General features: G+C 39.7%; 1 protein-coding gene across 6 annotated transcripts in view; it reads right to left on the reverse strand.

Moving 5' to 3' along the window:
* LOC128770028 (inactive dipeptidyl peptidase 10-like) overlaps positions 1-27,912 on the reverse strand; it is a 51,603-nt gene that overhangs the window by 12,897 nt on the left and 10,794 nt on the right. For 3 of the 6 annotated variants that reach the window (XM_053884247.1, XM_053884262.1, XM_053884271.1), the window contains exons 2-14: positions 18,903-19,017; positions 17,984-18,079; positions 7,346-7,440; positions 6,933-7,007; positions 5,693-5,745; positions 5,459-5,540; positions 4,809-4,929; positions 3,863-4,017; positions 2,141-2,238; positions 1,939-2,062; positions 1,828-1,866; positions 1,580-1,687; positions 1,415-1,506 (exon numbers count right to left, since the gene is read on the reverse strand). In XM_053884247.1, coding sequence (XP_053740222.1) covers positions 1,415-1,506; positions 1,580-1,687; positions 1,828-1,866; positions 1,939-2,062; positions 2,141-2,238; positions 3,863-4,017; positions 4,809-4,929; positions 5,459-5,540; positions 5,693-5,745; positions 6,933-7,007; positions 7,346-7,440; positions 17,984-18,079; positions 18,903-19,017 — 1,253 coding nt within the window. Of the gene's footprint in view, positions 1-1,414; positions 1,507-1,579; positions 1,688-1,827; positions 1,867-1,938; positions 2,063-2,140; positions 2,239-3,862; positions 4,018-4,808; positions 4,930-5,458; positions 5,541-5,692; positions 5,746-5,814; positions 5,900-6,932; positions 7,008-7,345; positions 7,441-17,983; positions 18,080-18,902; positions 19,018-25,102; positions 25,232-27,912 lie in introns of those variants that run through there. The other 3 variants (XM_053884255.1, XM_053884288.1, XM_053884280.1) reach the window with 3 other exon arrangements.

The raw sequence follows: 27,912 nt of genomic DNA on the forward strand, positions 1-27,912 counted from the left end.
TACCACTGTTGTGTGCTGTTGTTGCTGAAGAACAGTACATATAAATTATAAATGCTCACTCCCATTTCAAACAACAAATGGATTCCTTCACAAACATACTGTTGGCTTCATGGTATTTCAGAATCAGTGGGTCAGATTCATGTCCAGCATTGGCCTTCATCCAAAAATTATTACTATATTATATGTATATGTTCGGTCTTACAAGTGATGCGTTGAAGTTTCATGATACATGTGTCCTCGTTTTCAGAGGTCACTAGATGGCACTACAGTATACTCTTTGGCAACTATTTCCAGTTTTAGATTTTTAGAACAAGAGCACCACCTAGTAATCTCTGAAAAATTGTTTTATGAAACTGCATCAAACCAACACCGCCTCTTACCACCATCTCAGGTGGGGCAGAGGAAATTAGGATGATGGCACTGAGTGCAAAATGCAAAAAACAACAAAGAACAACATAAAAATATAGACTATAGAAAGCTTAAAATATGAGTCATCACACCATGAATGAATGAGTTGTTGAGATCTCGCCTCATGATTAATGAAAAAAGACTTGGAGGATCAAGAACACTGATGACGCAAACCCAGCTCAGGGTCCAACTCAATGATGCTTTGATCAAGCGCGATATGTTAAGCTCACTGCTTCTCACTTGATGAAATATGTGCCTGTTATGCAGTGGTCCAAACTGATTTTTGACATCAGGTACAGTAGTGTGGCCATAAAAAAGTAGGTCAACAAAAAGATTGAATGGAATGCTGAAAAGCTGAATGTTGGAAATAAAACGCAAACAACATTAATCCGCTAATAATCTTCGTTAACTAGTGGTGCCGTGTTGAAGGCAACATAACTTAACGTGAGCCTGGGGCTGCTTGTCAGTGAACCTGCATCGTCAGGTCAATTTGCTGACTTCGGCGGGTTAAGCAGATTTTCTGAACGGCAAGGCAAACCAGTGGGCGCACTCACATAACACACAATTCTAAATAAAGGACACAGCACACAGTGCATTGGCTGGTTCCGCACGCTGTGCCGATGTTTTGTAAAATTAAGGCAATCTCAGTTGAACATCAGGATCTATAAGAAATAGCCTACTATTAAGGAGCGCAGACAATAGCCGATAGCTCATTGTCTGTGCCTGCTGTGTAGTTACGGGGCTCGTCATAATGGTGGGGATTGATGTACCAGTAGATGAGTGAGGAGGAAAAGGTGGAGGATGTCTGCTTGAGTGAGTTTTTCAAATTATAAAGATAGCAAATTAAAACTGTAACCAGCTCCTATATTGATTTGTAGGAAAAGGCAAACTTGAAATGCACAGAATGGCTACGGTGCGCTGATTCAGGTGCATCTGAGGGAGAGTTCAGCCATTACTTTGACCCCAACTACACAAAAATGAAGTTTAAAAATGAGGGAAGACTCACATGATCTGGTTGACTTCATCAAAAGTCAGAATTTTTGTCACCTCCCAGTCTCCGGATGTCAGGTGTCGAACCTCATCCTGGTTTCCACGTGACTTAAATTGAATGGATCAGGAGTGTTACAATAACATAATGGTGAACACATGCGACAATGGGTCAAGCATTTACTTTTTTGCCGAACATTACGATGTGGTGGAAATCTCCCTGACCTCCTTGTTTGACTGGAAGAGTGAGAAAAAACCTGCTCCTGTCCTTGGAGAACAACGGCTCCTGGTTCTGAAGAGAGAATATCAATTGTTGGTCACGAGAGAAGCTGAGGGATGAAGGCAAAAGGTATTTATTGTACTGCAGGAACATTGGTGTTTTACAGCACGATATCGTGAAACGTTTCTTAATAGAATGCAAAATTCTTCAACCTGTCTGGAGAGCCACGCCTCCGTAGATTCCTCGTGTCTCTAGAAGGGTCCCCAAAACAAAAAAGATTTTAGAGTTTAACTCTGACTTGAAACATGCGCTCACAAACATACCAGATGACAGACTCCAATGGTCGTGTCACACACTGTGAGGAGAGAGAAATTCTGGGCTCGGTTGATCCACCTGACAGCCAGGTGGGTGTTACTGATCCACTTCACCATGGTGACATAGAAATCCCTGTGGATGAGACACGGGAGACAATCAGAAGCAGGATTTGGAAAGTTGATGTCAGAGGTGACCTCAAGAGCACGTCACCTGTGTCTGAGCTGATCCGGTGGGTGCAGTTCTTGAGTGTGAGTGGCTCCAATCAGGTTGACCACAAATACCTTGGCAACAGGGTTTGTCTGACCCGCCTGAGGTCACAAATAAAGACATTCATCAATGGGTCAGGTGCCAATAAATGTATTTAGTGTGGTTATTGACAAAATCGTGGATGCACAAAATGGTATTATTATGGCTCTCAAGTAGCTTGCGTCAACAAAAACTCGAAAACGAAATACAGCCGTCAACATAACACTGACATGTCAGACAAATGCTGTTTAGAAATTAAGAAAATATCTGAATTTTCCTTGACCAAACGAGACATTGATTTCATCTTAACTATTATAATAATTAGTCATATCTCCTGATGCTGACACTGGCTATGCCTTTGTATTCGCTGCATTCTTAAGATGTGCCTGTGGAAAAAAACTCACCAAGAGCGCAAGTACAACCCTGCAGGCTACACGTCGTAGTGCCACGGCGTGTAGCCTGCACGGCGTGTTAATCAGAAAGACGAGCTGTTGTACGGATAAGTTTAGTTTCTTGCAGTGTCGAATGTTATAGGATTAGTGCGGTTGCAATGTTCATTTTTGTTGCTGACCCATGATGACAAAGCCAAAATAAATAATGGGGGGGAAAATGATGTTTTTTTTATTTTTTTTTATTTTTTTATTTCACACAAAGACCAGACAAAAACATCAGGTAAAACAGGTCACCAAGTGTTGCCACTGTAATGGACCATATTCAACCAGGTATGTCCACTCACTGGTTCATACAAACACAAACACCAATAATTACAAATGCATAGATTTTCACTCAGGTTTAAACAAATGGAGTCGGAAATGGTGATGATGCACGACCAGAAGAGCTCACAGGGGTGGACACTCTACTGCTCAAAGAGTAGCAGTGCAGGTTTTGGCTCCAACTGAATCAAGCACACACAGCTTAACCAATGGGGTTTCAGGTGAAATAAGCAACACCGGAATGAAATCATCTGATTACACCCCCTAGACGCCAGATTGGGGGAAACGGTGTGCCCTTGGTTGGTTGGAACAAAAACCTGCACCCACTGCAGTCCTTTGTGAAAACAATTGCCCAGGTCTGGAAGAGAGGGTACATCAATGATGTCCATGATGCTGAGTAACTGACAACCCAATCTCACTCCATGGCGCCATATAGCGGCTATATTCAAGTTACTTGATCGGAAGCTCTCTTCATTATATGTTACTTGTCACAAGATGTCACTTGGTACATATGACAACTTATGTGGCTCTCCCTCGCTGTGACTGAAGACATTCCAAGGCTACCCCAACCCCAAGCTCCATCTTTCTTTTAGGTGACGTGGCACCCACAGTGACAGGATATACAGAGGAATGGAGGTACATGTGCCGTAAATAAAAGCCTAATAATTTGGCAACAGCAAATGTCGCTAAAGTCCCATGACGTCTCCAACTGCTACCAACACTTATGTGCTCGTAAGTTTCTGAGTGAAGGTGGGTGTACCATGTTCTGTGGGTCTACGACTTAAAATTTTTTTAAAGATCTTGATCTATTCACAAAAGAGTTTTGACTACAGATTCTGAAAGCAGGCAACCCTGAGTCTGATGAATATGGCCAGATGAGCTTTAAGGTTCTGTGTCAGATCAGGTTCTGAACAGTTAACAGAGATGCACAGTGAGAAAAGAACAGTGAGAACAGTGTGTATTTTCCTCCTACCATAGGATAGGGGTACTGGAGCCCTCTAGGATAAGTGCTGCCCGTGAACTGGGGCAGAGCCATGTTGGGCACCAGAGTGTTGTTGATGGTCAGGAAAGCCAGTTTCTCTCCATCGGGGGACCACCAATGAGCCAAGTGGGAGTGCAGGATCTCCTCTGACACAGAAAACATGCACTTAGCAGCGCCCTTGCAATCCTGTCCTACAGTGAGCCATGATTCTTTCGGTGATGTAATGCTACGATCATGAATTCACTTTACCACCCTCTCCATTTCCAGCTACATATTGATCGTACATCTGATTGATCGAACCATCGTGTGTGTGTTTAAATTAAGGCCAGAATACATTTCATCAATATGCGTTCATGGGGGTTTCGAATTGTTAATCCCTCATGTCCTAATTTAATGTAAAAAAATATTCTGAAACTTAATTTTTCATTCTGTCAGTTTTCTGCAGCATATTAATGTTATAATATTAAAATATGTTGCAGAAAATCAGATGACTGACACACAAGTGTTCCTAAGGGATCAATTTCTAAAGAAGGGTCTATGCTTAAATCTGCAGTATCAGAGTGAGTCTGTTCTTCCCAAAAGAAAAATAGTTGACGCAAAACAAGTTCAGAGAAAAAGACTGTCAAAAAACTTTTCTTGGGTAGTCTGCAGCCATTAGTGTAGTGGAGACAATTTGGGAGTCGCCTGCTACAGTATATATAATATGAATCCTGAGGCCAGAAAGTTAATCACAAACAAAGTGGCTGCCTCAGCCATGGTTTTCAAATGATGCTGTACAGAAACAAAATTGCATTTCAAATTGAATTCTTGGTTGAATTCATGGCACAGACCCTTTAAAGGTGAAAACAAGAATTTCTCAACATGCAAACAAAGAGTAGTTGAACGCTACAGAGAGAAACATCTTCAGTTGCAGTTCTTTTTAACTCCTACCACATACCTTCGTACAGCCAGTCTGCAATGCCGTTAAAGATGGCACCTTCGCTACCAGATGAGGTGATCCTCAGAGAGTTGCCCTTCACGTCTGACTGGCAATAGATGTTGTTCTCAAAAATGTAAACCTGAAAAGGCACATTATATCTGTAAAGCTCTGCAATTATTATGTGTGAATGTCCCTTTGGATCTTAAATCTATTCCTCATTTTCAGATATCAAAACTGAACTTCTTAACAAGACGACGGCATGTTGCGATTTTGTACTTCAAAAATGGAAGAAACGATTAATGAAATACAGTGCCCGTAATAAAAAACAAAAATATTTATTTCATCTAATCAGCCCTGTTCTTGAACATGATTTAAACACATGCATGCATATTCTCATTTTAATTAGCTTCTTATAGTTGCATAAGAGGTATTTTCATATAAATTACTTTGGGAAACGTGAGAACTAAAGCTCATGCCGCAGTGCAAAAATGTTCAAAGCCGCCCTTATAGCTGTGGTATATTTGATTAAGAGCGCAACTCAGACTGAATGCAAACAGTCTGCACCGGTTCAAATCCCTCCGGAGAAAGCAGACTGCATGAATTCATAAAAAAGACAGTGAGGGGAGTCGAAGAGAGGATGGCTCATATGAACAGACTCCCAGCCTCACCAGCTGTTGTCCTTGTCTTCCCCATGCTGCGTGCTGGAGCACAGCATTCTGTACCTCTGGAGGGTTCAGCTCCCACACTTCTCTGTTGCACACACAGAAATATTAACAACCACCATCTGCTCTTCAGCACCAGCGTACGTGCATCAGGTGCCTAAACCACTTTGTTCATGGCCATTGAATTTTGATCTGAGAGTTGCCTGAAGACAAGAATATAGTGGGTGGACGCCAGCTTACCGAGTGTAGATGTTGTAGACGATGTAAGAAGCAGTGTATGAATATCTGTACACCTGCAACGGCAAACATCACATTTAAATAACATCTTTTTTGTGCACACTTCCATCTTTACGAACTCAAACCTGTGCTCCTCTCTGCTTAGTCAACTGTGTCATTTATGTGTCCTGCTCAGCTGAGTTCCCTTCACGCATGGCTGTGCACAAAGCGCTGGAATTCAATTGAGACTAACTCAAAATCTCAGTGGGTGGTGACACTTCACCATCATGGGACTCTAATACAAAAAGTATACACACAGGCAAACAAGTCGGGGAAATAAAGACAACATAAAATTAAGGATGAAAACTGTCAGAGGCTTATCGACTACAGTGAGTGTTGGGCCTTTGTCTTCCCTTCTTTCCTACGTGTTGTTCATGTACTTCACTTGACCTTCAATGCCTGTTTGTCATGTACTCTCATACATTCCAGTCTTCTTCCGAGTGAAACTGTAATAATAAAGCTGCATACAAATATGAGTCAAAGGCAATGCACCAGTCACAGAAAACGGTGGATGGGTAACCTTGGGACCACTATGGTTTCAAGAACCATTCAATTTAGTTCTACAGTTTCCTACAGTGCAAAAGCAGCCTCCATAGAACTATGTACACGTGAGTCTATGTAAGAGTAAAAAAAATGTATGCATTGATGAATTAATGTATTATTGAAATATATGTATTATTTTATTCCTGCATTCATCATCATCATTTATTGCCATTTTTTACTGTGTATAGATGAAGTTTAAAAAGATCCTTTAAGTCCAAAGAGACCAAAGGTTCACACCGAGTGCATTGTTATTAGCATGCTGTTTTGAGTTAGACATCATCAGAACGTACAGACATGCGGACGTCCTTTTTCAGCCTCTGCAGATTCTCTAAACATTGCCGAGCCTCCACGTGTTTGCAAACAAACCTAAAAATCAATACAGAATCCTTGACAGAGAGCAGTGCTTAGTGCTGCAAGACTGGACGCGCGTGCACACACACCAGGCACAAAAACATAAACAGACAGGAGAATAGACTGCAGAATGTCCATGCGTATCTTAGAATGAGAGTGATGCAGTATCTTATCAAAAACAGTACGCATTGCTAGTGTAAATCCAGGTTACATTTTAGAAGAACTGTTATTTATTTAATGGTGGCACAGATATGGCACTGGATTTTGGAAGACGTATTTTCTACATACACAGAAGGCTGCAGAAACTCACCTGTTTGACGTCATAAGCGAAGAGTGCATACTTCAGATCGGACGACAGCCAGTACTTTGCCACCTTGAAAGCAACCTAAAAACAACATACTAACATTTAGGGCCATCCACTTTAGACCAAAACTGCACTATCTGAATTGCTTTTAGCTTTTTTCTTTTGAGAGAAAGGGAAGGGGAAAAGTGAAATCAAATGAGTACATCATAGCTGCTCTGACATTTACTGGCAACATCGACACATGCTGGGTTTCTACTTGCTGAAACAAGTCAACAGTGGAAGCATGAGCACAGCATGAGTTCAGTTCCTGACATCAGTCAATTTCCTATAGTAGCATTCTTGATGAAAATATTGGAATTTTTGCTTTTGCCCCAGCCTTATGCATGCCTGAAACAAAACAGCAGACATTACAAACTTACAAAAGTACTGCTATTCAGAAGAACCTCTGTTTCGTTCAGAGCAATGTTGAACTTGATGACATGACCATCGCGGTTCCTGTAAACCACCTCCGAGTCTGAAAGAATGTGAGAAATGCAACACAAAAAATGGTGAATAAAAGTGACAAATACACATTTCAACCTCAAAATTACTGAAGTCATTTATCGAAATTCAAGTCAATAACAGCAATGTTTTACTAGAGCTAAGAAAGTAAAGTCAGACCTTTAATTGTCTTTCTTCATCATGCGTCATGTTGCAAAACACCTACTTATATAACTGTAGTTCTCCTTCACCACCAACACTGTCTCAATAAACAAAAGACTAGCCATTTCTTCTCCTTGAAACACAAACATGTATTCACTTTCCACCTTCCATTTATATGACTGCATCACTTTTTCTCTCAAGGATGATGTATAGCGTCCTGGTTCACTGCTATGTGGCAGTTGGTAATGAAGGTTGGGGAGCCATACAACAACACAGTTTGACAAAGAGATGAAGTCCAAGTGAACCAAGCTGCGCACCAAAATAGTGGCTGCTCATCAGTAAGCAAGATGGACCAACTGGGATTCTGTAGCTGCTCAAAACAGACGAAGTCTAAGGCCATGACTTTGAGGCCCGGAGACTGACTTGAGGCCAAGATCAATGAAGGGGCAGAGACCAAACTGACTCCAGAATACAGAAGCATACTTCTGTTAGTCAAACGGACACACACATACTCATGTATTACCACAAAAAAAGCTGTTATGACTTTTTCAAAATAAATCCAGAACTGAAATTCTAATCGCCCATACTCCCTCATAGTCTTAGTCTCTGTACGGTCTTGTCTTGGTCACAACCCAGTATCAGTTTTGGTAGACCTCAGGAAAAAGCTGAAGCCCCCAGAGCACATTGTCACATTTACACAGGCCTGCACATCTAACATATTCTAAAAGTGAAAAAAGGCTTCTTTATAATTTACTCTACTGTATCTTGACTAACTTGAGCTACTGTAGTGATTGTACTGTGCACCCTGAGACCAGCAGAAACCAGTGGATGTGCTCATGACTGCTAGCATCTATAACCCAAAAGTAGCCACAAATAATTATTCATCAATCGAAATACAAACTGACGGTACATCTACACAGTACATAGTATGTAGAGATATACAATAAACCATTATGAATCACACCATCATTAAATGAACCAATTCTTACATCATATTTGCTTATTTACAGCTTAAAGTGATGCAACAAAGAAGAAACAACTGTGCAGTGTTTGGCTGGAAGTGACCTTTAAAAGTTTAATGTGAAGTAATAATTGTTGTGCCGCTTATGTAATGCATAAATGATGGCACCGTAAGAGAAATGCTGCCTGAGTAGCTGCTTACTGTTGTAAGAGCGTCACTACAATCATGTATGACAACTACCGCTATGCAAAGACCTTGTTTATCAACAAAAAACCCCACAGATACACACATATACAACTTCTTCATTCTTATGTAAGCACTGTAAACGCTCCCTCCATCAATATGAATAAGACATGCTTTGCGTTAAGAACACATTAAGAGACACATGACAATGGCAGCATGAATAATTCAATGGATAATGCTTCAACAGTGACCCCATACAAACGTGGCTTCAGCACATGTTGTTGTGGATAGAAGAAATGAAACTGATGAAGATGAAGAATACCACATAGGAGGACAGCCAGCTGTGACAATTGATATATAAGATCAAGGTTATACAACTGATACTGATGGATACTCATACCATTTCTACAAAATGTTGTAAAAATGTTGAACTTGTTTCAGTGTAGAGTTTTGGTTAAGGAATATGGAAAAAGAAGGACATTGTTCTTGCGCCTAACTTTAAACCAGCTGAGCATGATGAGGGACTGATAAAGGAGCGACAATGTGGCGCATGCTGGAGAAAAATGAATCTTTTGTAAGATTAAAGGGAAAATATATTTGGAAAATGAGTTTCACATATACAGTTGCTACAACTCTATACACTATAAGAAGAAATTAGGGACTGCTTGGCAGAGGAACCCCCAGTCATAAGAACAAGGATAAAAGCCCACAAATTAAATAGTCCAAGGCTAGTCTAAATATATTCATCATTATACACAAATGCATCAACAGAGAAATGAGCGAGAAACAAACATTCCAAATATGCACTAATGACTGGAAGCATTGAGAATGTCACCCACCAGCTCGCTAATATGGAGAGACTTTACTTGGAAAAAGGATTCAGAAAAGGGAGACCTACGATGTTGGCGTGAATATGGTGAGACAAGACGCACTCACACATACACAGAATAACCTAGAAATCCCCTAAACTTAAATGATGTGGCACAAGTAGTATTAAACAATGTGGTGAACTATAACCACAACAACTATAGCTCAGGTCCCAACAAATCTGTACCGAACTACTGTAAATTGTAAAAAAAATGGATTTTGAATCACAACTCTGACTGGGTGTCTTAGAAACAAAACTGACCATTATTGAGTTCATTGTATTTAAATGCATTACAGTTAAAACTGTGAACAAAAACGCCAACTGAGAAGCCAGTCTGGATGAACTTCTGATTTTATAAAATGTCATCAGCTGAATCTTCCCCCTTTTGTTTTCTTTTATTTGTTTATCTTACTGTTTTTGTACCTCAAAGAGAAAGACTAATAAGCAGCAGCTTCTAAATTATGGCCTATTTTCTCTACAAACATATTTCTTGCATCCCCACTTCATTGTTTTATTTGACTGACCTTTTCCTTCTCTGTCTTTCTTCGGGCCACATCTCCTCCTCTTTGCTGCTATGGTTACATAAGAGCCGATGCAACTTCCCAAATTGTAGAAGGTTACCAGCTCCTAATTTTTCCTCTCACATTTCCCAACTGTCTTTTTGACACAAGGACAGATGCATTTGCAACCAGAGGCGGAAGAAATGTATATGGCGCCGAAGAGCTATGACCCAAACAGTAAAACAATTTTTGAGCAGCTCCCTGACAACATGACAGCTAAATTATGGCTTTAATGCCAGCAGTGAAGGAATGGACTAAATATATCCATGCCCTGGAGTGACAGGGAAGACGGGGACAAGGGCAGAGGTAGCAGGATAAAAGGACAGGGAGAGATCGCTCCGGATATGAAATTGAGATCCACTGCCTGCTGCGTTTGTTCGTTCCGGTGGGAGATTAACGGAATGACTGATCACGTGGTCTGAAACACATATGTGGAGGGAAGTGCTTGGTCTACCAACCACATCTCTGTTTCCTGTCCATGAGGATCAGTTAGTGACCACAGAGGCATTGTAATCACTTAAGTAGATGGAAATACTGTCATGAGGGAGCATCAACGTTTCTTTCAATGGGCACATCTGACCGAGGGTTGTAGATGCTCCCAAAGAAAATTTCAAGGTTTCGGCATCAGGCCTCCTCAACGGACTGGCTACTCAGCCAGGCTGCCACTTTCAAGAATCTCTGACACACCGCTGCGCTTCCTCCACCACCAACTCTTGGAAATCATATCCTTGACCAAGTAGCAGAAAGAACAGCTCAAAAATCAGGAATACCGGACATTGCTTTCTCCTGCCACTTCAGTCAGCTCACACAAAGGGATTCTGATATGTTCCATGGCCTAATAGTGAAAAAAACAACAACATTCGGTTTCTGTGACTCTTCAGCACTGAAGCCGAATGTTGCAAATGTTGAGTGTTCTACAAAACTATCTAGAGCCTTCAGTTTGCATTATTAGCCTATTATACAATAAAACACATTTTCATATCATAATTATTCCTACGATCATTTTAAAAGCAACGTCTGATTTAAATAGTAAAACGCTAAACCACATTGGCTATTTGGTATTTGGGCAAGGATTTCAAATTTACATCCCTAATTTATTATTAATATGTTTTGTATTTATTTTTTCCTCTTCATTTGGCCATGCTTTGAATTGATGTGTATGATTGCTGCCATAAATGCTCCACCTCAACTCCAAATTCACTGTGTGTGATTACTTCAGTGCCGGAATGTGCGATATTTATAAGAGGGAGAGAGACAGAGCGAGAGAGAGAGAAAGAGAGAGAGCGTAATTTGGAACCTCAAATACACGTGAATAAAGTGGAGCGGGTGTTTTGGTGTTTTTACAGATAGTATATTTATGTGGATGGTCGAGCTATGAGAAAGGAAAAATCTAGTTCAGATGCAGAATGCATTCGCTGACAAAACATACAGGAGAGCAAGTCTGTGAGACGGTCAAGCTACGTTTTGGGGCATGTCACCAAATAGAGCAGCAAAACATCATGTTGTTTTCACTTCTCGAACGCAGTGTTGTGTCCTTAAATTAGTCAAATATCTCTGATGTTGGACATCTGTCGTATGTCACCCATTTAGACTGCCAGTTGGAAAACTATTTATTTATTCTGTTTGGTAATTGTTTGTACGGTTTGTTTTTTTTAACTTCCTTTGCAAACAAGGAGTGCACTGTTTTATTTTAAACTTGTTCAGTTAAGATTGCTATTTTTTAAATATTCAATTACAGACGCTCAAAAAAGCAACATATAAAAAAGATAAATAATGAAAAATTGAAAACAATGTGAATCAAATGATATGGAAAAAAATGTGATAATCTCTTTTACTATGTCGCATATCTCTCCGACCTTAATGGTGAGCTATTTTAAGAGCCTCCTCTATTGTGAGATTAGAGTTGTTGCAGTGCTATTGAGAAGCTGGATGGAAGTCACGGCTCTAAAATAGGTGAAAATATGTGATTGTTTATTCAGAAAAATTATTCATTCCTCGTTTAACTAGTTTCTGTGCAATAACTCAAGCATTTCAATGTCCTCAAAATTGCATGCCTACATATGATGTATATTTTCACAGTGCACGCACCTTTTCATCTTAAATTGAGGACATTTCCACTGTATGTCACTTTATTTTATCACCTTGGGGAATGAGCTCTACGTAGGGCCACTTTAATGGATGCTTCAGTCAAATAGGGTCAGCCTCCCCATTTGCCATTGAGATAAATGACAAAAGTGGGAAATTACAGGCTGACGTGTGGTGAAAATCAAATGTTGCAGCTGTGAGATGCCGTCTAAATATAAAGGCAGAGGTTCAGGAGGTGATGTCCATGTGACTCAAACACATCTGCTCAAGGGAAATTGTTCTCCAGACATTCTAATCCAAATTTTCTTCTCCCGTTTTAACAAATCCAAGTCAGGCTCCAATGGCCAGCACTCCTCCTTCACCATCAGCTTTATATAAAAGCCTCCTTAATAAAATGTCACCGCTGATAAATGTGGTGAAACAAAGCAGGAGTTTTCATCAGCCACAGGATATGAAATCCATGTTCAACCACTTCAAATGCTAATAATGATGGTTCCAGAAATTAAACGCTGCTGGCTAAACACCAGCCAAGAACCATTAAGGTAATATTTCATCACAATCCAATCAAAAGAAAGACAATGAGAGAAATAAGCTTCCAAATCTGTCTATTGACCGAACAGTGCCGCTTCATGCTCGGAAGAAAGAAGAGTTGACGTTCCCATTTAATTAAATGAGGCCAGCACTTCAATTATATTGTCTTAAACAAGAGAAATATCATACAAAGGTCAACTATTCAGTAGCCACGAGTCAGACACAGTATCTTGTTTTTGTGATTAAGTGACATATCCAGGGTGAGCACTGGTGACCTGTCACTTAGATGAGATTATACTGGATGGCTATCAATCAGCGCCTCACCTTGATCTTGCACATTTTCCCAAGTCACATGGACCTTACTCGTCTCTACATGAACTGCGTCAAAAGTTGTTTTCCTGTTCTTCTTTTATCCTCTACCTCCATCTCTCAAATATGTAGCACAACGCTGCCTCTGATTCTCTTCTTGACATGACCAAAACACCTCAGTCTGGCCTTCAAAACCCTTTTCTGATCTCATCCTTTATAGTCCAATACGAGCTGCCATCACATCACCAGCTTCTTCTCAACCTCATCACCAAATCACACAGGTTGGGGTTCAATAAAATAATTTACAGAGATTACTGTAAAACCCGCCCAACTGCAGCTCCTAATGGCTTAGAGCACAGTCTGTGGATCGCCGTGAAATAATGTCTATTAAAAATGTTTAGAGAGACCTGAGTGCTGCTTGGCCACGGACAAAAAAATGATGAAAGACAGGAGAAATAAAATGTTTGTTCATCAGCGAAAAGTCCACAGCAAGTCCGCGATCTGGCCCACCAGAAACTATATCTGACTCGGACCAGGAGGCAACAACTGAGTCCACGACAGAGGCCCGCTCCGACTAAAAAGGGCAAAAGAGTACATGATAGCTGAGGAAACACCAAAATTGAAAACGGCTGAAGCCAAAGTCGAATAAAATGTAAAATTCTTGGCCAAGTACCAAATAAGACCGTATACTGAACATCCATCCACTTTTTATTTTTATTATTATTTTTAAATACTGCATAAATAGTCGAGAACACATTTACATACATTGGGAAATTTTAAGTTGAGATGATTGAATATTTTAGATTTATATATATATTTCCGGGTTTGCTTTTCAAATAATAATAATAATAAAATAGCAATATTAATAATAATAATTTTAAAAACTTTACAAAATTTTCCATTATATTATGTACTGTTAATGTCAACAGAAAGCTCTCAATAGTTTCGTTTAACACTGCAATTATATTTTTGAAAGAACCGAAAACTTCAACACTGTGTGCAGACTTTGGATCACACTTTGCACTGAAACGCCGCCATGGCGCGGTCGGGGGCTGGCCGTGATTGATACTGACAACTGACAGCTAAAAAATGACCAAACAAAGAGGAAACGTGTGATGCATGGGTCGTAAACTCAAAATAATTTCCACTTGTGTTAAACCACTCCTGCTAGGACTCCAGGCGACAGGACAGCGATCCGCAGAGTCGGTGCTATCACTGTTCTAAGTGGTAGATTGTGTTGCTAGATTTAAAAAAAAAACACATTCCATTACATCACATTGTTGATTAGAAGTGGAAAAAAATATTCAGGCTGCTCTGATGGTATTTGATCATGTATTGTGGCCTTTTTTTTTCACTATTCTGCCAAATATATTTAACCACCGAAGCTTCAACCCGGATCACGGTTCACTGATCGCCGACAAACGCTCACTGGGACCATGAACAAATTCCGATTCATTCAAAGTATTAGTGAAATTATCAATAATGCCAAAGAAATAAAACCATTTTAGGAGAGAGAATTGTGAAAATATTTTTAATCGCAATAGACAAAGGACAAATGTTTGGATAATAATTTTGAGAATATACCATGACTAAATGATAATTTATGTCTACAATAGCGTCACAATAGGAAATGTGTCCAGATGGGTCCATAGTTTTGAAGGAAACTGTTTAGGGATAAGATAGATGTTGGGGACAGCTCAAAATGAAAAAGGCAGAGCACAAACGACTGAGTTTTACGAGAGAATTGAAACATTACATTTCTCATCTCACATGTTCAGAAACCATCTGAAGTCGTAAAAAAAAAACAATAAAAAGGGAAAGTTGCTTTGCATTCATGGTGCAAAGAGGGAATTAAATAAGTATCTTTTAATTAAGGGTCCAGCAGCAGATATATTAAGTCATTTATTTCAGCCATTCATGTTTATCTGGTCACTTCCCATGTTGGATTTTCAGCGAGAAAACCATCATTTGAAGGACTTCATTTGGGACGATATTACGGTTATTTTAGGAAGTTCTGATATTTCACCCTTCATTGCGGCAAAGCAATAACGTTGTCGCTTACTTGACCCATGATTATTGTGGTGTTTGAATTTTTCTGTTTGAACCTAGTTAATAATAACTTAGGTATCAAATGAGCAATATGCTATACACCACGATCCATATCCTATAAACTGGTATGTAGATATGAACATGCTTTCCACTGTATTATATCAGGATTAAATCAAAGGCATCAAAGTACGCCTGACTACAATACAATTCTAAGTTTTAAGATCACATGAGCTTCAGCAGGATGAACCAACCAGCCGAAATCAGAAAATCTGTGTGAATAGCGTTTCAGTTATCTATAAGCTGTACATGCATCAGTGCTTTCCAACCAGCTGGGGTGAGGTTAGCTCATATGTGGGAGCGCGGCACACGTGCAGAGTAGCTCAATGCCTCAGTTTAATTACAGTATTAGATATCTGAGATCTTCCTTAGAGTACGTGATGTAAGAGAAGCAGGCAAGAGACGAGCTGCAGCAGCGTAGATACATTTCAGACGTCACCACTATATATACAGTCAGGCACATGGGGGGCAGGTGCTCAAGCCAGACAAAACGTTGACAAATATATTCATAAAATTATTGCTATTGTTTTGATTATTATATTATTATACTTTCATGTTCATGTTCTGGTGCTTTTTATATTTACTGCATCTGACCGTCAGTCAATTAAAAATATCCAACTCAATAACAAAGCCTTGTTGTAGGCTTTTTAATGAATACATAATACTTAAAACCATGCAAAAATATCCAAATAAAACAAATTGAAACTCCTGTTGTTCAAGATTGCACCGTGTTCACCTGTTACCATAAGTCAACGTGAGAGGGGCCACGGTGATGGCTTGCGAGTGCCGCGGTGCAGGGCAGGAATGACACTAGAATTGAAATTAATTCCCTGGCAGATACCAAAATGCATTTGGGAGCAACTGATCATTGAGTAACTTTTTTTAAGGAATCTAAAAGTGAAGGGAAAAAAAACACGAGATTGAAAACAGGAGCATAGAGCCAAGGATGATCGACCATGGCATTGCTGCTAAGACTCCAAGCAAGGCTGCTTCGTGCTGGAGCAAGCGCTCTCATAGACTAGAGATGAAGGGGATCAGATCATAATGTAACATACTGTACCCTGGGTTAGCACAGATCATCAGATAAGTCTGTACAAGTCTGTGAGTCTGTACAACTACAGTACTAATGTCATTATTGAGCATTATTGAGCAATTGATCTGTGGCCACAGCCAAATAAAATTTTAAATGCTTGAATGCTAGAATGGGGCCATCTTACAATGAGATCGAAAAAAAAATATTGGCTGAAAAAATAATATAGGCATTGAAAAAAGAATATTGACTGAAAAACAGAATACAGGCATGAACATTGGCTGAAAAAATAAATATAGAATATATTGTTATTTTTAATACCTTTGTAGTTTTCAACCTCAATACCAAAATGTTTCTTTTTTTTCAGTGCCAATGTTTGTCTTTCGAGTTCTCTTTAAGGTGGCACCGTTTTTAGCGTGGACAGCGTGGAGGGGGCAGAGGGTATGATAGGGAGTGGGAAGGGGCGGGGTTTGCACTGTGTCTGCGTGTCATTTGCATATTGGTGTAACGGCAGTGTTCAGCGAAGCTTGCGTACGGAGCCCCCGACCTGACATGGCAAAAAAAAAATGTAAGTATTATACAGAATACCGAATGTCCAATGTGGTTGAGTTTTTGACCATTAAAAAAATTGAATCAATGTCGAAAACACATTTACATCTAGGTTTGTCAAAAAAAAACATGTTTAGATAATTTAATATTTTTGGCATTTTTGAACAATGCTGTTCAAATAATTATAATAAAAAAAAACATAACTTCCCAATTTATAACAGGCTAATGATGTAAACAGAAGGCCCTAGATAGTTTGGATCAACACTCATGGCAAACTGCAATTCTATTCTTGCTCTCCAACAATTTAAAAGAACTTCAACAACAGACTTTGGATCACACTTAGCACTGAAGCACCACCATGATGACGGTATGAACCAGCCGCACTTATCACTTTGACACTATGGACAACAAAGACCTGGCAGTAAGCCGGGGAGTTGGCACTGTCACCACTGAAAGTGGATGATTGTGACTCTTTGCCACAGAAGCCGGATGTAACCCTTTTTTCACTATTCACCGTTTTTCAGTGCATCCCCACTGATTACTTTTCAAAAGGAAATTGCCCAACATTGTGAGTGTAAGTGAACTATAAGTGACCCTTTTCAGGACAGAGCAGTCAGACAGCTCAATTTAACCCCAAAATGAAACTGGCAGAGCAGTCTGTCAGGTTACAAACAGAGGAGACTACTCTGTCTCGTAAAAACGAGAGACAAGAACCATTAAATTTCTCATCTCACACGTTCAGAAACCATCTGCAGTCCTAAATAGAAAATCACCAAAATGGGAAAAGTTGTTTCGCTTTCATGGTGCAAAGAGGGAATGAAATAAATATATGACTATATAACAAATGCATGCTTAAATTTAGAATTTTCATAGGACATTTTATGCAACCCTAACAAAAGACAAAAATGACAAGGCAGGAGAAGAGAAAGAAATTTAACTGAGTTTCAGTTTTGGATGGTTTTGTTCTGACTGACAGAGAATTGTTTTCTACCACAACATATTGCAAGATGAACCAAATCGCAATGTTGGAAGAAAATAGACTGTTTAATAATTGAATTAGGAATTACAGGGAAGGCCACGTTCATTAGTAACATGCAGATGTGGTACAATATTGAAGAGTCCCTGAAATAAGTGCTCGCTTTGGTACTAAAATGATCAGTGAATGTTTACGCAACTACGTTATAACATCCTTCTCCATCCAGCTAGCAAAGAATCTGAGAGCAGTGAACTCACCACTGATCCACGTAGCCTCGGGATCATGTGCGTTGAATTCGGGTCTGTGCAGATCTGACACGGTCAGTATGGACTTGCTGCTGCCTGGAAGCTCCGCTAAGCAAAAACAAAGCACATCATTAGTTCCATCTTTTAAAACAATACTAACAGTGGACATAAAATTTTAGATTACTGTTAACAGCGGGGTGAATGAAAACCGATGCAGAAGATGCAGAAGAATTATTATACATATTCATCAGACTACTTGGGCATCAGCGCACAAGATAATTCACTAGGCATTTCAGGCACGCATAGTTATCACTGCTGAATCAAGTCAATAAGAACAACAATTACTTGAAAGCAAACACCAAATTACATTGAAATGCTACATTTTCAGATTCACGTCTGCGAATATCTCTCCACCAGACTATATGAAGCAACATTTTCATCCCTCTATTAGGTGTAATTGTGATATTCATGACGTGTCTTGAACACAATGCACAAAGATTGCCTCAGTTTACACAATGCCAATTCGGTAAACATGACTTCATTGCTCAGTAGGATTTTCCAGTGTGCCAGCGTTGAGCTTTGATCAAAACCCAAGTGTGGCGTTGTGATAATTAAATTCTCATGCAGGGCATTTTTGAGAGACAAACTACTTAACTGTTGTAAGGTGGATGTTATAGATCCACACTTCAGCCTATTTAAACTCTCTAAACCTGGCTGAAGTGCAGTATGGGGTTCACAATAATCCCTCAAGAAACAGGAAGAATATTGTAATACTGTAACAGAAAAGTCAACCTTCACAATGAAAAAATAGTTATGCATTAAGATTACAAGCGACTAGATCTGGATGCATCACACTTGGTGGAACAATGGCTGGACATTGACAGTAAACAATTGTCTGTCTTTTCTCTATTACAACGTCAGCGGCATTTACCAGGCGTGAGTAGCACCACTGACATGGTGATGAGCGAGCAGACGGCCACAATCACCAGCAGAGAAATCGCAATGCCCTTCCAGTTCCTCTGGGTAGGGCTGACGTCCACAAACTCCTGAAAAAAAGAGAAAAAATTGACAAAATTATAAAGATCAGGAAAGACATACTCTTCAGACTGGTCTCTGCCAAATTGCAGCCAGTTCGGCAGCTCCTGCTCTTTCTGAGCTTTTTGTGTTTTTTTTTTGTTTAGTCTACTGTTGCATTTTTGTCCTGTTTTCATGCGGATATGCCGAACCCAATATGGACATTGATTCCTTTGCATATTCAGGTTCTGCTCATTGCTTGCACTGTCCGCACTCTGGATCACAGTAAGCATTACCTGATAACTCCATGCCGGTAATGCAACCTAGCTGGTGTTCCCCAAGTCCGTCATTGTGGGGTCTCTCCCCAGCAACATCAGCGACGACCGCTAGATGATGGGCAAGCTAGCAGCGCTAGTCCAGCATCAGCGGAAAAGTGCGGCACGATGCTAGCACGGAGCCATGGTAAGCGGCAGATGCGACCGTCGTGCAAGACTGGGGTCTCATTCCATGGCCTCTCTTTCACTCTGGTGGCACTAGGCAGCACCTCTTGTTCACCCTTGCAACGGCATTTTATTTTCATTTATTTCTTTTTATTTTTTAAAGTATATTTCTACATTGTTTTCTATGTTTCTATATCCCCAGGGCCATCAGACTGTTGAATTTGTGATCAGCCTTTTTTATTTTATTTTATTTTATTTTATTCATGACAGCGCTTTAATCCAAAACACTTCCCTAGTTGTTCCCACTGACCATAGCAATAAAGTTATTTCTGATTATGTTGTTGCTTTGTCCATGTCTTTTAATGTTCAATGTTTGTCTTTAATGTTTGTTATGCTACTGTAACAACCCAAATTTCCCTACTGCAGGAAGAATAAAGGTACTCTCATATAATCTAATCTAATAATCTCGCCATAATAGTGCAGCCCTAGACTGACGTTGTGTGTCATGAGCTGCTTATTCATATCTTTGAACCGCTTAGACAGGGGCTCCACCACTGTTTCAAAAACTCCTGGCAGAAACCCAGCTATTATAGCTACAGTATCATAATCCTTTTCCAGGCTTCTGACTGCTGGATTTTGATGGCCACTGTTAAAACATTTTTACACTGTAAAAATTATTAGGGGAATCTTATATAGTTGATTATTCATTCAAATGAGATACCTCTTGTGCAAAATCCTATGCTGCACTGTATCTCCTCAGAAGCCCTCTGTTCACTTTGTTTATAAAAATACTTCTTCAGCCATCCGGCCACTCACCCGGCCCTAAGTGTCCCTCCTCCTAAAATAAAAGTGGATGTTAGCAAAAGACCAAAAATATATGAAGAACTCTTTCCATGACGTGCGCAACTTCAGAGGAGAACCGAGCACTCATAGTGACCATGGTTACGTGACGGCGCAGAAAACCAGATTATTGCCTTAGTCAGACATGGATTGAACATTTAATATGCATGTTAACATTAACAACTTCATCCAACACCGGGGGGAAATTAAAACTTCTCTAATCCCAGGTTACCCCAGAACACAATCAAAATGTCCATGAGTCATCATGGAATGCTTGACGCCTACTGTTCAACCAGAAGGAATCAAGAGGTCATGGCAGCACCTTTTATTACATTACTGAATAACATGTTTCATGCTACCTGAATAAAGAAAGCATTCATTATCTGCAGCTCATCAATCGAGCTATTGCCTAGTAAGGATGGGCAATAACTTAGTTTGTACATGATATATCCACAATGAAAATTTGATAAACATGCGGTTTTGACAGCCAACACACACGTGTGACAGTTGTGAAGAGTGTGGTGGACTTTGGTTCGCGATCGTAGTTTAAAACGTATTATTAATAGTTATTAATAGTAATAGTTGGATATTGGACAGACCTCGGCTCCGGTATTGGCCGAGGCGTCCTCTTCCGTGTCCCCATGAGGTTTCACTGATCGCGAACACACTAACAGGCAGCGCTAATACTACGAGCCGGCATTATTTAGGGACCATCAACAAATTCTAAAGCGGTCAAAGTATTCGTGAAATCTTCAATAAGGCCATGGAAAACAACCATTTTTGGAGAGATAATTGTGAAAGGTTTTTCATCACACAAGACAAAGGACTGACAGTTTGTATAATGATTTGGAGAATAGAATATGACTAAATGATTATTTATTCACATTATTTCTAATGTTTCTTCAATAGCATCTAGATACAGCAGACAGGCGGCTCAATTTAATCCCTGAATAAAACTGGCAAAGCAGACTGTCAGACACCAGCGGCTTCTACTAGAGACGTGAAGCACTGAATTTCTCATCTCTACACTTAGTAAACTATTATATTTAAACATCAACAAATAATGATGTTGGAGACAAACTCCACTAATATGTTTCATTATTAAACAGTTTAAAGAGAGACTATAGTGTCCTTACGTTCCATGGCTAAATCTGGAATAATACGCATCTTGAATAAACGAAACGAATGAATGAAGTAATTGTTACGTGCTTGTACAGCATTGTGCCGTAAATGTGCTGCGAGATGTAAACTTTACATGACAGGTTAAAAGAAGCTTCACAGCAGACATGCTGTTGCTGAGTGAGTAGCGAGTAGGGAGGAACGGACACATTACAACCAGCGGGGCTTCATCTGAGCACCGACTGTCACATGTTATCTGTTGTTGTGATCGGCGATCGGCATTCATCGATCACGCTGAAATCGGCAGATCACGATTGGTGATCGATCGGAACATCCCTATTGTGTAGTAAACAAAAACTCGGAGGGGGTTTTTGTTTATTATTAAATATTAGAAAACATTTTAGTCTTGTTTTTATTCTTCAACTACTGTATAACGCATATTCACACAGCTTTGGTCAGTGTTATGATAACATTGCCGTCTTGTGTTTGTCATGGGAAAAAGGGGCATTGACCAACATATTTCGTATCGTCTCGTCTGATGAAATTAACACTATTACTGCCTGAGTTTGACACTTCTCTACATGAAAACATAGTCAAGCTGGGTAATAAACTCAGATTATGAATAAGATTTTCAGGGATCATAACCTAGGACCAAAGGGACACTATATAGATGCAGGTTCGCTGCGAAATAAAATAATTTCCTTGACAATGCTTGCATGCTGAATGGCTACAGTTTGCAATGAGCTACCGTACAAAGTATCAGACAACAAAAATTTTAGACAACATGAATCTGAGACTCATGGATCAGAAACCTCCACCGGTTGGATCGTTGATTTCCAATCTGTCAAAATGTTGGTATCGATGCCGAATGCCGAAACGGGGGCCATCCCTAATTCTTTAGACTCAGATATTCTTCCAAAATGAGAACTTGGAAGATGTTGTCAGGCGCAAGTTGCATCATATGCAGCGTTTTTGGGGAAAAGGTACCTTTAGAGAAAGCTATTCTAGCAGGAAATAAGCAGGAGTGATGCAAAGAAGGGATTTGAACTCATCCTTGGATTCATAATCGATGCTGTGAGTTTTCCAGCAGCGACGCCGCAGGAGGGAAGAGCTGTCAGACTTAATCCTTCACCTTTCTTTAAAGCTAGAGAGAAATGCGTGCAGAAACATGAAGGTGTGAATCCTTGTTCACACATGGACTATATCACCAAAAACAGGGGCTTTGGCAGCGACTGTTGAATATGACGTCAAATGAGTTGAATGATCAGAATGTCATTATCTGCTGTGATTATTTGCCCTACATTGTGTGCTCTGACACTTACAAAGCAACCTTCTTCTGAAGTCACATGACTACTTTTGCAGGTCCGTCACAGTGCACAAGCCTCGCAAATTAAAAAGAGGAGACCAGCAATGATCCCACAGTGAACCATATGATTATTTTTACTTTAGGTCTGAATGAGTCACATCATGCTCCACAAAACAGCATTGCTTTGATCATCAGGTCTCCATTTCAGGAGTTCACCTGAGCAAATCAGTTTTCACAGCCACAAAAACTCAAAAGTAATTTTTGTCAGGTTAAAGAAACTACAGAGAAACGGAACACTGCACCACTGATTCAGACTGGTCAGGTGAAGAAATTGAGGAAAAAAAAGTGTAGTATGTGAAAGAAACATATTCCTGAATAGATGATTATTTTAGATCAGTGGTTCTTAACCTTGTTGGAGGCACCGAACCCCACCAGTTTCATATGCTCATTCACCGAACCCTTCTTTAGTAAAAAATAAAATATGATACACTAACTGCAGACTAGACTGAGGGGTGGGCCTCTGCGGCGGAGGCTCCACCAAACCCCTGAGACCGACTCACCGAACCCCTAGGGTTCGATCGAACCCAGGTTAAGAACCACTGTTTTAGATCGATCAGAAAAGCAGGGAGCACAAGTAGCTCAATAATAATCTTTAACCAGCAGGCTGAAATTATGGTGGCAGAGAGAAACCAAGTCCCATTTTATGATGAATTCATGAGCTTTATCGATCAGTTTGAGAAAGGATAAACATTTATAACATTTACAAATGTTGCTGCAAGTTCTGTAATATTCAGCACCGTCTAATTTCACTTTCACTATCAAGCTGGAGCAGCGTGAAGAGCTAACTTCATATACTGTGCATAATTCAACATAAATGGCCTTCACTTAATCATGTATTTAACCTATCTATACAGGACAAAAATATCATTAGCCTTTTTTATGCACTTAACCATTTTAGTGTCAAAGTGAAGGTAGTGGTACTGGCATTTTTGATAGCGACCCAGCCCTAACTTTCGCGGAGGAATGTGCTGTCGGTCAGCATCACTTCAGTCATGGTGCTGAGTGGAGATTACACAGTTGTTGTTGTTGTTTTTTTTTCAGCATTTGACTTATGTTATTCATGACATTCAGTTTGCCATGATTAGTATCAATTATAGTATTCTTTCAGAGGTTTCCAAAACCAATAATTTAAAAACAGTATGTTGTACTTTTCTGCAATAAGTGTACATTTACATTCTTCTTCAATATTATTAAATTATTAATTATTGTTGTATTGTATTTCTGGAGATTTTGTTAAGTCTGGTAAAACAGTAGAGAGAAAAAACTTGATTTGAGATTGAACAATATAAGATGACATGACATCATACAAGTCCAAGATTTTAAACATGTCAGGAAGGTTGGAAAAAGCCTGGAATTGATGAACTTCGACACATTTATCTGACTTAAGCGCGGGCGCATGTTTTGAAGTGTATGCCATGCTCAAGACACTGACATGAAGGCAGTTGAATTAATGAAGCAGCAAAAAGTGATTCACGTAATGCACACAGAAGCGGATTGTTTGCACACCAATGATTCATCTACTGCGTGAAGAGTATTAGCTCAGCATCTACAGGCTGAGTCTCAACGCGTGTTTGTGCTGGGAACAAAAGAAGTCAGATTTAGGTTTTAATTCATTTTAATCCTTGATTGCGCTAAAACCAATCTTGCAAAATTAGCCTGTTGCAGATGCAACAATTAAAATATTGAGTGGGAGGGAGTCGCAAGACATGTCAAAGTTCAAGACGATACTGTCCGATACTGACATTTTACCAATATTGTCCAAAGATTGCTGGATTGCTGATACCGATAAAAACCGATATATTTAACAAAGTTCAGGACACATCATATTATATATTATGTATATATATATATATATATATATATATATATATATATATATATATATATATATATATATATATATATATATATATATATGATGGAAATAATAACAGAATGTTCCAGATATGGACAGCAAGTTTTTCAGCAAATAAATTCGTTGATGTATGTTCGTAAAAAGACAGTCTTTCTTCTAACAACACGGTGGACCTGGGGTGATCAGTAGATATAATTCAAATCAATACAATAACCATTGATATCAACATCTTTGCAAAACAGAAAACAGGCTAAACCGAAGACAAGAAAACGTGAGTGGCAAAATAATAGCTCCTGGATGGAACTTTAGGAACCAAGCAAACACCTACGACGCCTTCAAATGAGTCGGAAGCGTGTTCTTCGATGCATTAACTGAAACTAAATGACTATGACTAATGACGAAATGTCCAGCGTCGTACCGGTAGTGTCTCCGTAATTGTCATAAATTGTGACGTAAGCGGCGAATTCTACACCAAAAATGATGGGAAGAGCTTCTACCTCGTCCTGTTGCGCATCTTTCGCCTTTTTCTTTCCCGTGTCTTTCGACGCTGTCATGGTTCCGAACTCCGTCCGCCTCCTTCGTCAGAACCTCCCGGTAGTAACATCTCAACCTGCATGAGAGCCAATTTAACAGCAGCTGCAAGCTGCGCGTAACCTGCACACGAGCAATTTCCTCATCCGGATTTCAAAGTAAGAGCTCGCCTCCTATGTTCTAGCTTTGGATTTACATCTTTCCTGCGAGCTGTTTTCAATCTGGAGGCAGTTGTGTACGCAAAGCTTTTGTGCCATCCTGTTCCATTATAAACAAATGACCCATCGGCACTGAGAAAGTAGACCAGGGGAATGATAAAACTAGGTTTAGCCCGATGCATCCTACACTAATAACGGCATTATTTCAGCCTGGCCAGTGTGTCGGATCGCACACTAAAAGCTACTCTAATTGTGATGTGTGGTCGCTGCATACCACATGGAAATAAACGATAGGATTACACGCTCAAGAGATGGCAGCGATGCTTCTTACGAAAACCCTCCAGAGAAAGCAGCACGAGACAATCAGGCAGATCAGTAGCCAGCTGGCCTTTCTGGCTGCCAAGTGACTCACTGCAAACAGATAGGTGTTAGAGAGAAAGCCCTGGAGACTCACACATCACACACAGACAATTCCATCTAAAAATATAGTGAGGGTATGATGAGGCCTTAGGTTGTGCAAAGTGATGTGCGTTTCATGAGTGTTCATTTCTAAGCTTCTATGATCAAGTTCAAACATGATCATGCTCAAACAGCAATTTCACTTCCACCTTAATAAAATTGTTTCTAATTCATTTTTAATTCGTCATTTTTTTATCCCCACAGTATAAGAAATGGTCGCAAATTTAGCTTCGAGCAAACCCTTCCTGTCACATTTTTCAACCCTCGACCGAAGCACAACCTTATAGATTATCTTGTTTTGAATGATCAAACTTTGGTCCAGAAAACTGCAAGGACTTCTTAAATTGAAAGATTGAAACATTTCAATTATAATAACAGCAAAGCCAACACAATATTACAAAACAAAAGTCTTCCAGAGTGGCAAAACACAAATAAGCAAAGCTAAATAGAAAAAAAAAAAAAAAAAAATCAAAAATTCAGCAGCAGGGAGTGAGGCAGTATCAGGGTGAAAGGATGAAGATGATGGAGAGATGCGCTGAGCTCAGTTTTGACTCTCTCTCATCAGCATTAAATATTTACGAGAGTATGATCTCCCTCTGACCTCTACTTTGTTAGCACGTTTACATGGTCATATCCATGACGTGTTTGTGTTATGTTGAGCAGTCATGTCCATTTAGTCCATGTTTCTGAAAACGTATCTCTCTTCCTAAAAAATGATGTTCTGTTCTTACATCCTGGCCTCTAATTTCACTTGGCAGCAGCAGAATACTCAGCCTTGCAGTGATGAAACCTCCTTTTCTTAGAAACACAATGATTCTGGCCTGCAGCGCCGGGCAAAATGAAAAAAGAAGTCACGATGTTTCAGCTGCTTCAAGGTTCCTCTCTTCTGTCTAATCAAAGATGAAGTCCATCTGAGACGCAGGTGAGTGTAATTAACCTGCTGTCAGGATTGGAACCCGCGGGGCACGGCGCGTCCACCGCTGAGGTTTGGTCAGAGTGAGTTGTTTTGATAAGACCAGCTCTGAGTCCATTAGCGGCCACTCAGTGATTGAAAGTGAAGTCCTGATAAGAGCAGGTTGGAGGCTAATTTCAGGTGGGAGTACTTTCTGACAAAAAACAAAACGGCTGCCTGCAAATATTGGCTCATTTAGGGAGAGTGACTTCTGTTAAGTTAGTCTGGAATAGTCTTTAAAAAAAGATTCTGAGGGGAAATTCTGGGTTTTTTTTTTTGTTTTTTTTGAGCACCTGTCATGAGCTCACCACTTCACTTTGAAGTGGTCCACTTTGAACTCACCATCACATTCACATACCAAAATCCAAATACATCAGTAAGAACGATGTGTTTGGAATGAAATCACAGCCGCTCATTTTCACATAAAATCTGATGTTTATATGCCTGCCCTGTATGTATTTTATCTCCTGTATATAATTGGGGTCAAATATATTCCAACTGCAATGACCTCAATCATACAGCAGGTGGCATGATGGTTGACAAGAGTTTCTAAATCTTCTTTTTTCACTGTGAACACATAAAAGGTTTTCTGTCATTCGACCGTATGTTCTGTTTTTTTATTAGAATTTCTGGGTTGTGCTCGGTTTTTAACAGCAGCTGGTCAGGTGATCTGAAGTCATAGAAACAATTGGAGAAATCTAAAGTAAAGTACATTTGCCAAATTCAAAAAATCTTTGCGGGTTTGGCTTGTAAGGACTGAGGACCGTGATTGTGTAGGGAAGCATAGGCTTCACTATTTCTTCCTCACTAAAAAAAATCAATAATAATAATTTGCTAGAATATGCTGACCGCTAATCAGTAGTCAATGACAGGATTCTTCAGTATTAGATCAGCATACATTAGCGATCCTTCATTTGTATGACATGTAACCCGGAGCTTCATGTGGACAAGACAACCAAACTGTATGGATTTGGCTGCTTTTACACACAAACCCATATTTTTCTTTTTAAAATACCAAGGTTAAATCTATGAAAGAGGGGTGTTGAGAATTTTTTACTGCATGACCCACATACTTAAAGTATGTATCAATGTAAAGGTATATAAATGTATAAAGTGGAGCCATGACCTCGGAGAAAACGGTGTCAAACGAGGAAAGATCGCACAATATTTCACTTAAACCAATGGTTTTCGAAGTGCAAGGCACGCC

The sequence above is a fragment of the Synchiropus splendidus genome, chromosome 1 (genome assembly GCF_027744825.2).
Source record: "Synchiropus splendidus isolate RoL2022-P1 chromosome 1, RoL_Sspl_1.0, whole genome shotgun sequence".
In the NCBI taxonomy this organism is placed as follows: Eukaryota; Metazoa; Chordata; class Actinopteri; order Syngnathiformes; family Callionymidae; genus Synchiropus; species Synchiropus splendidus.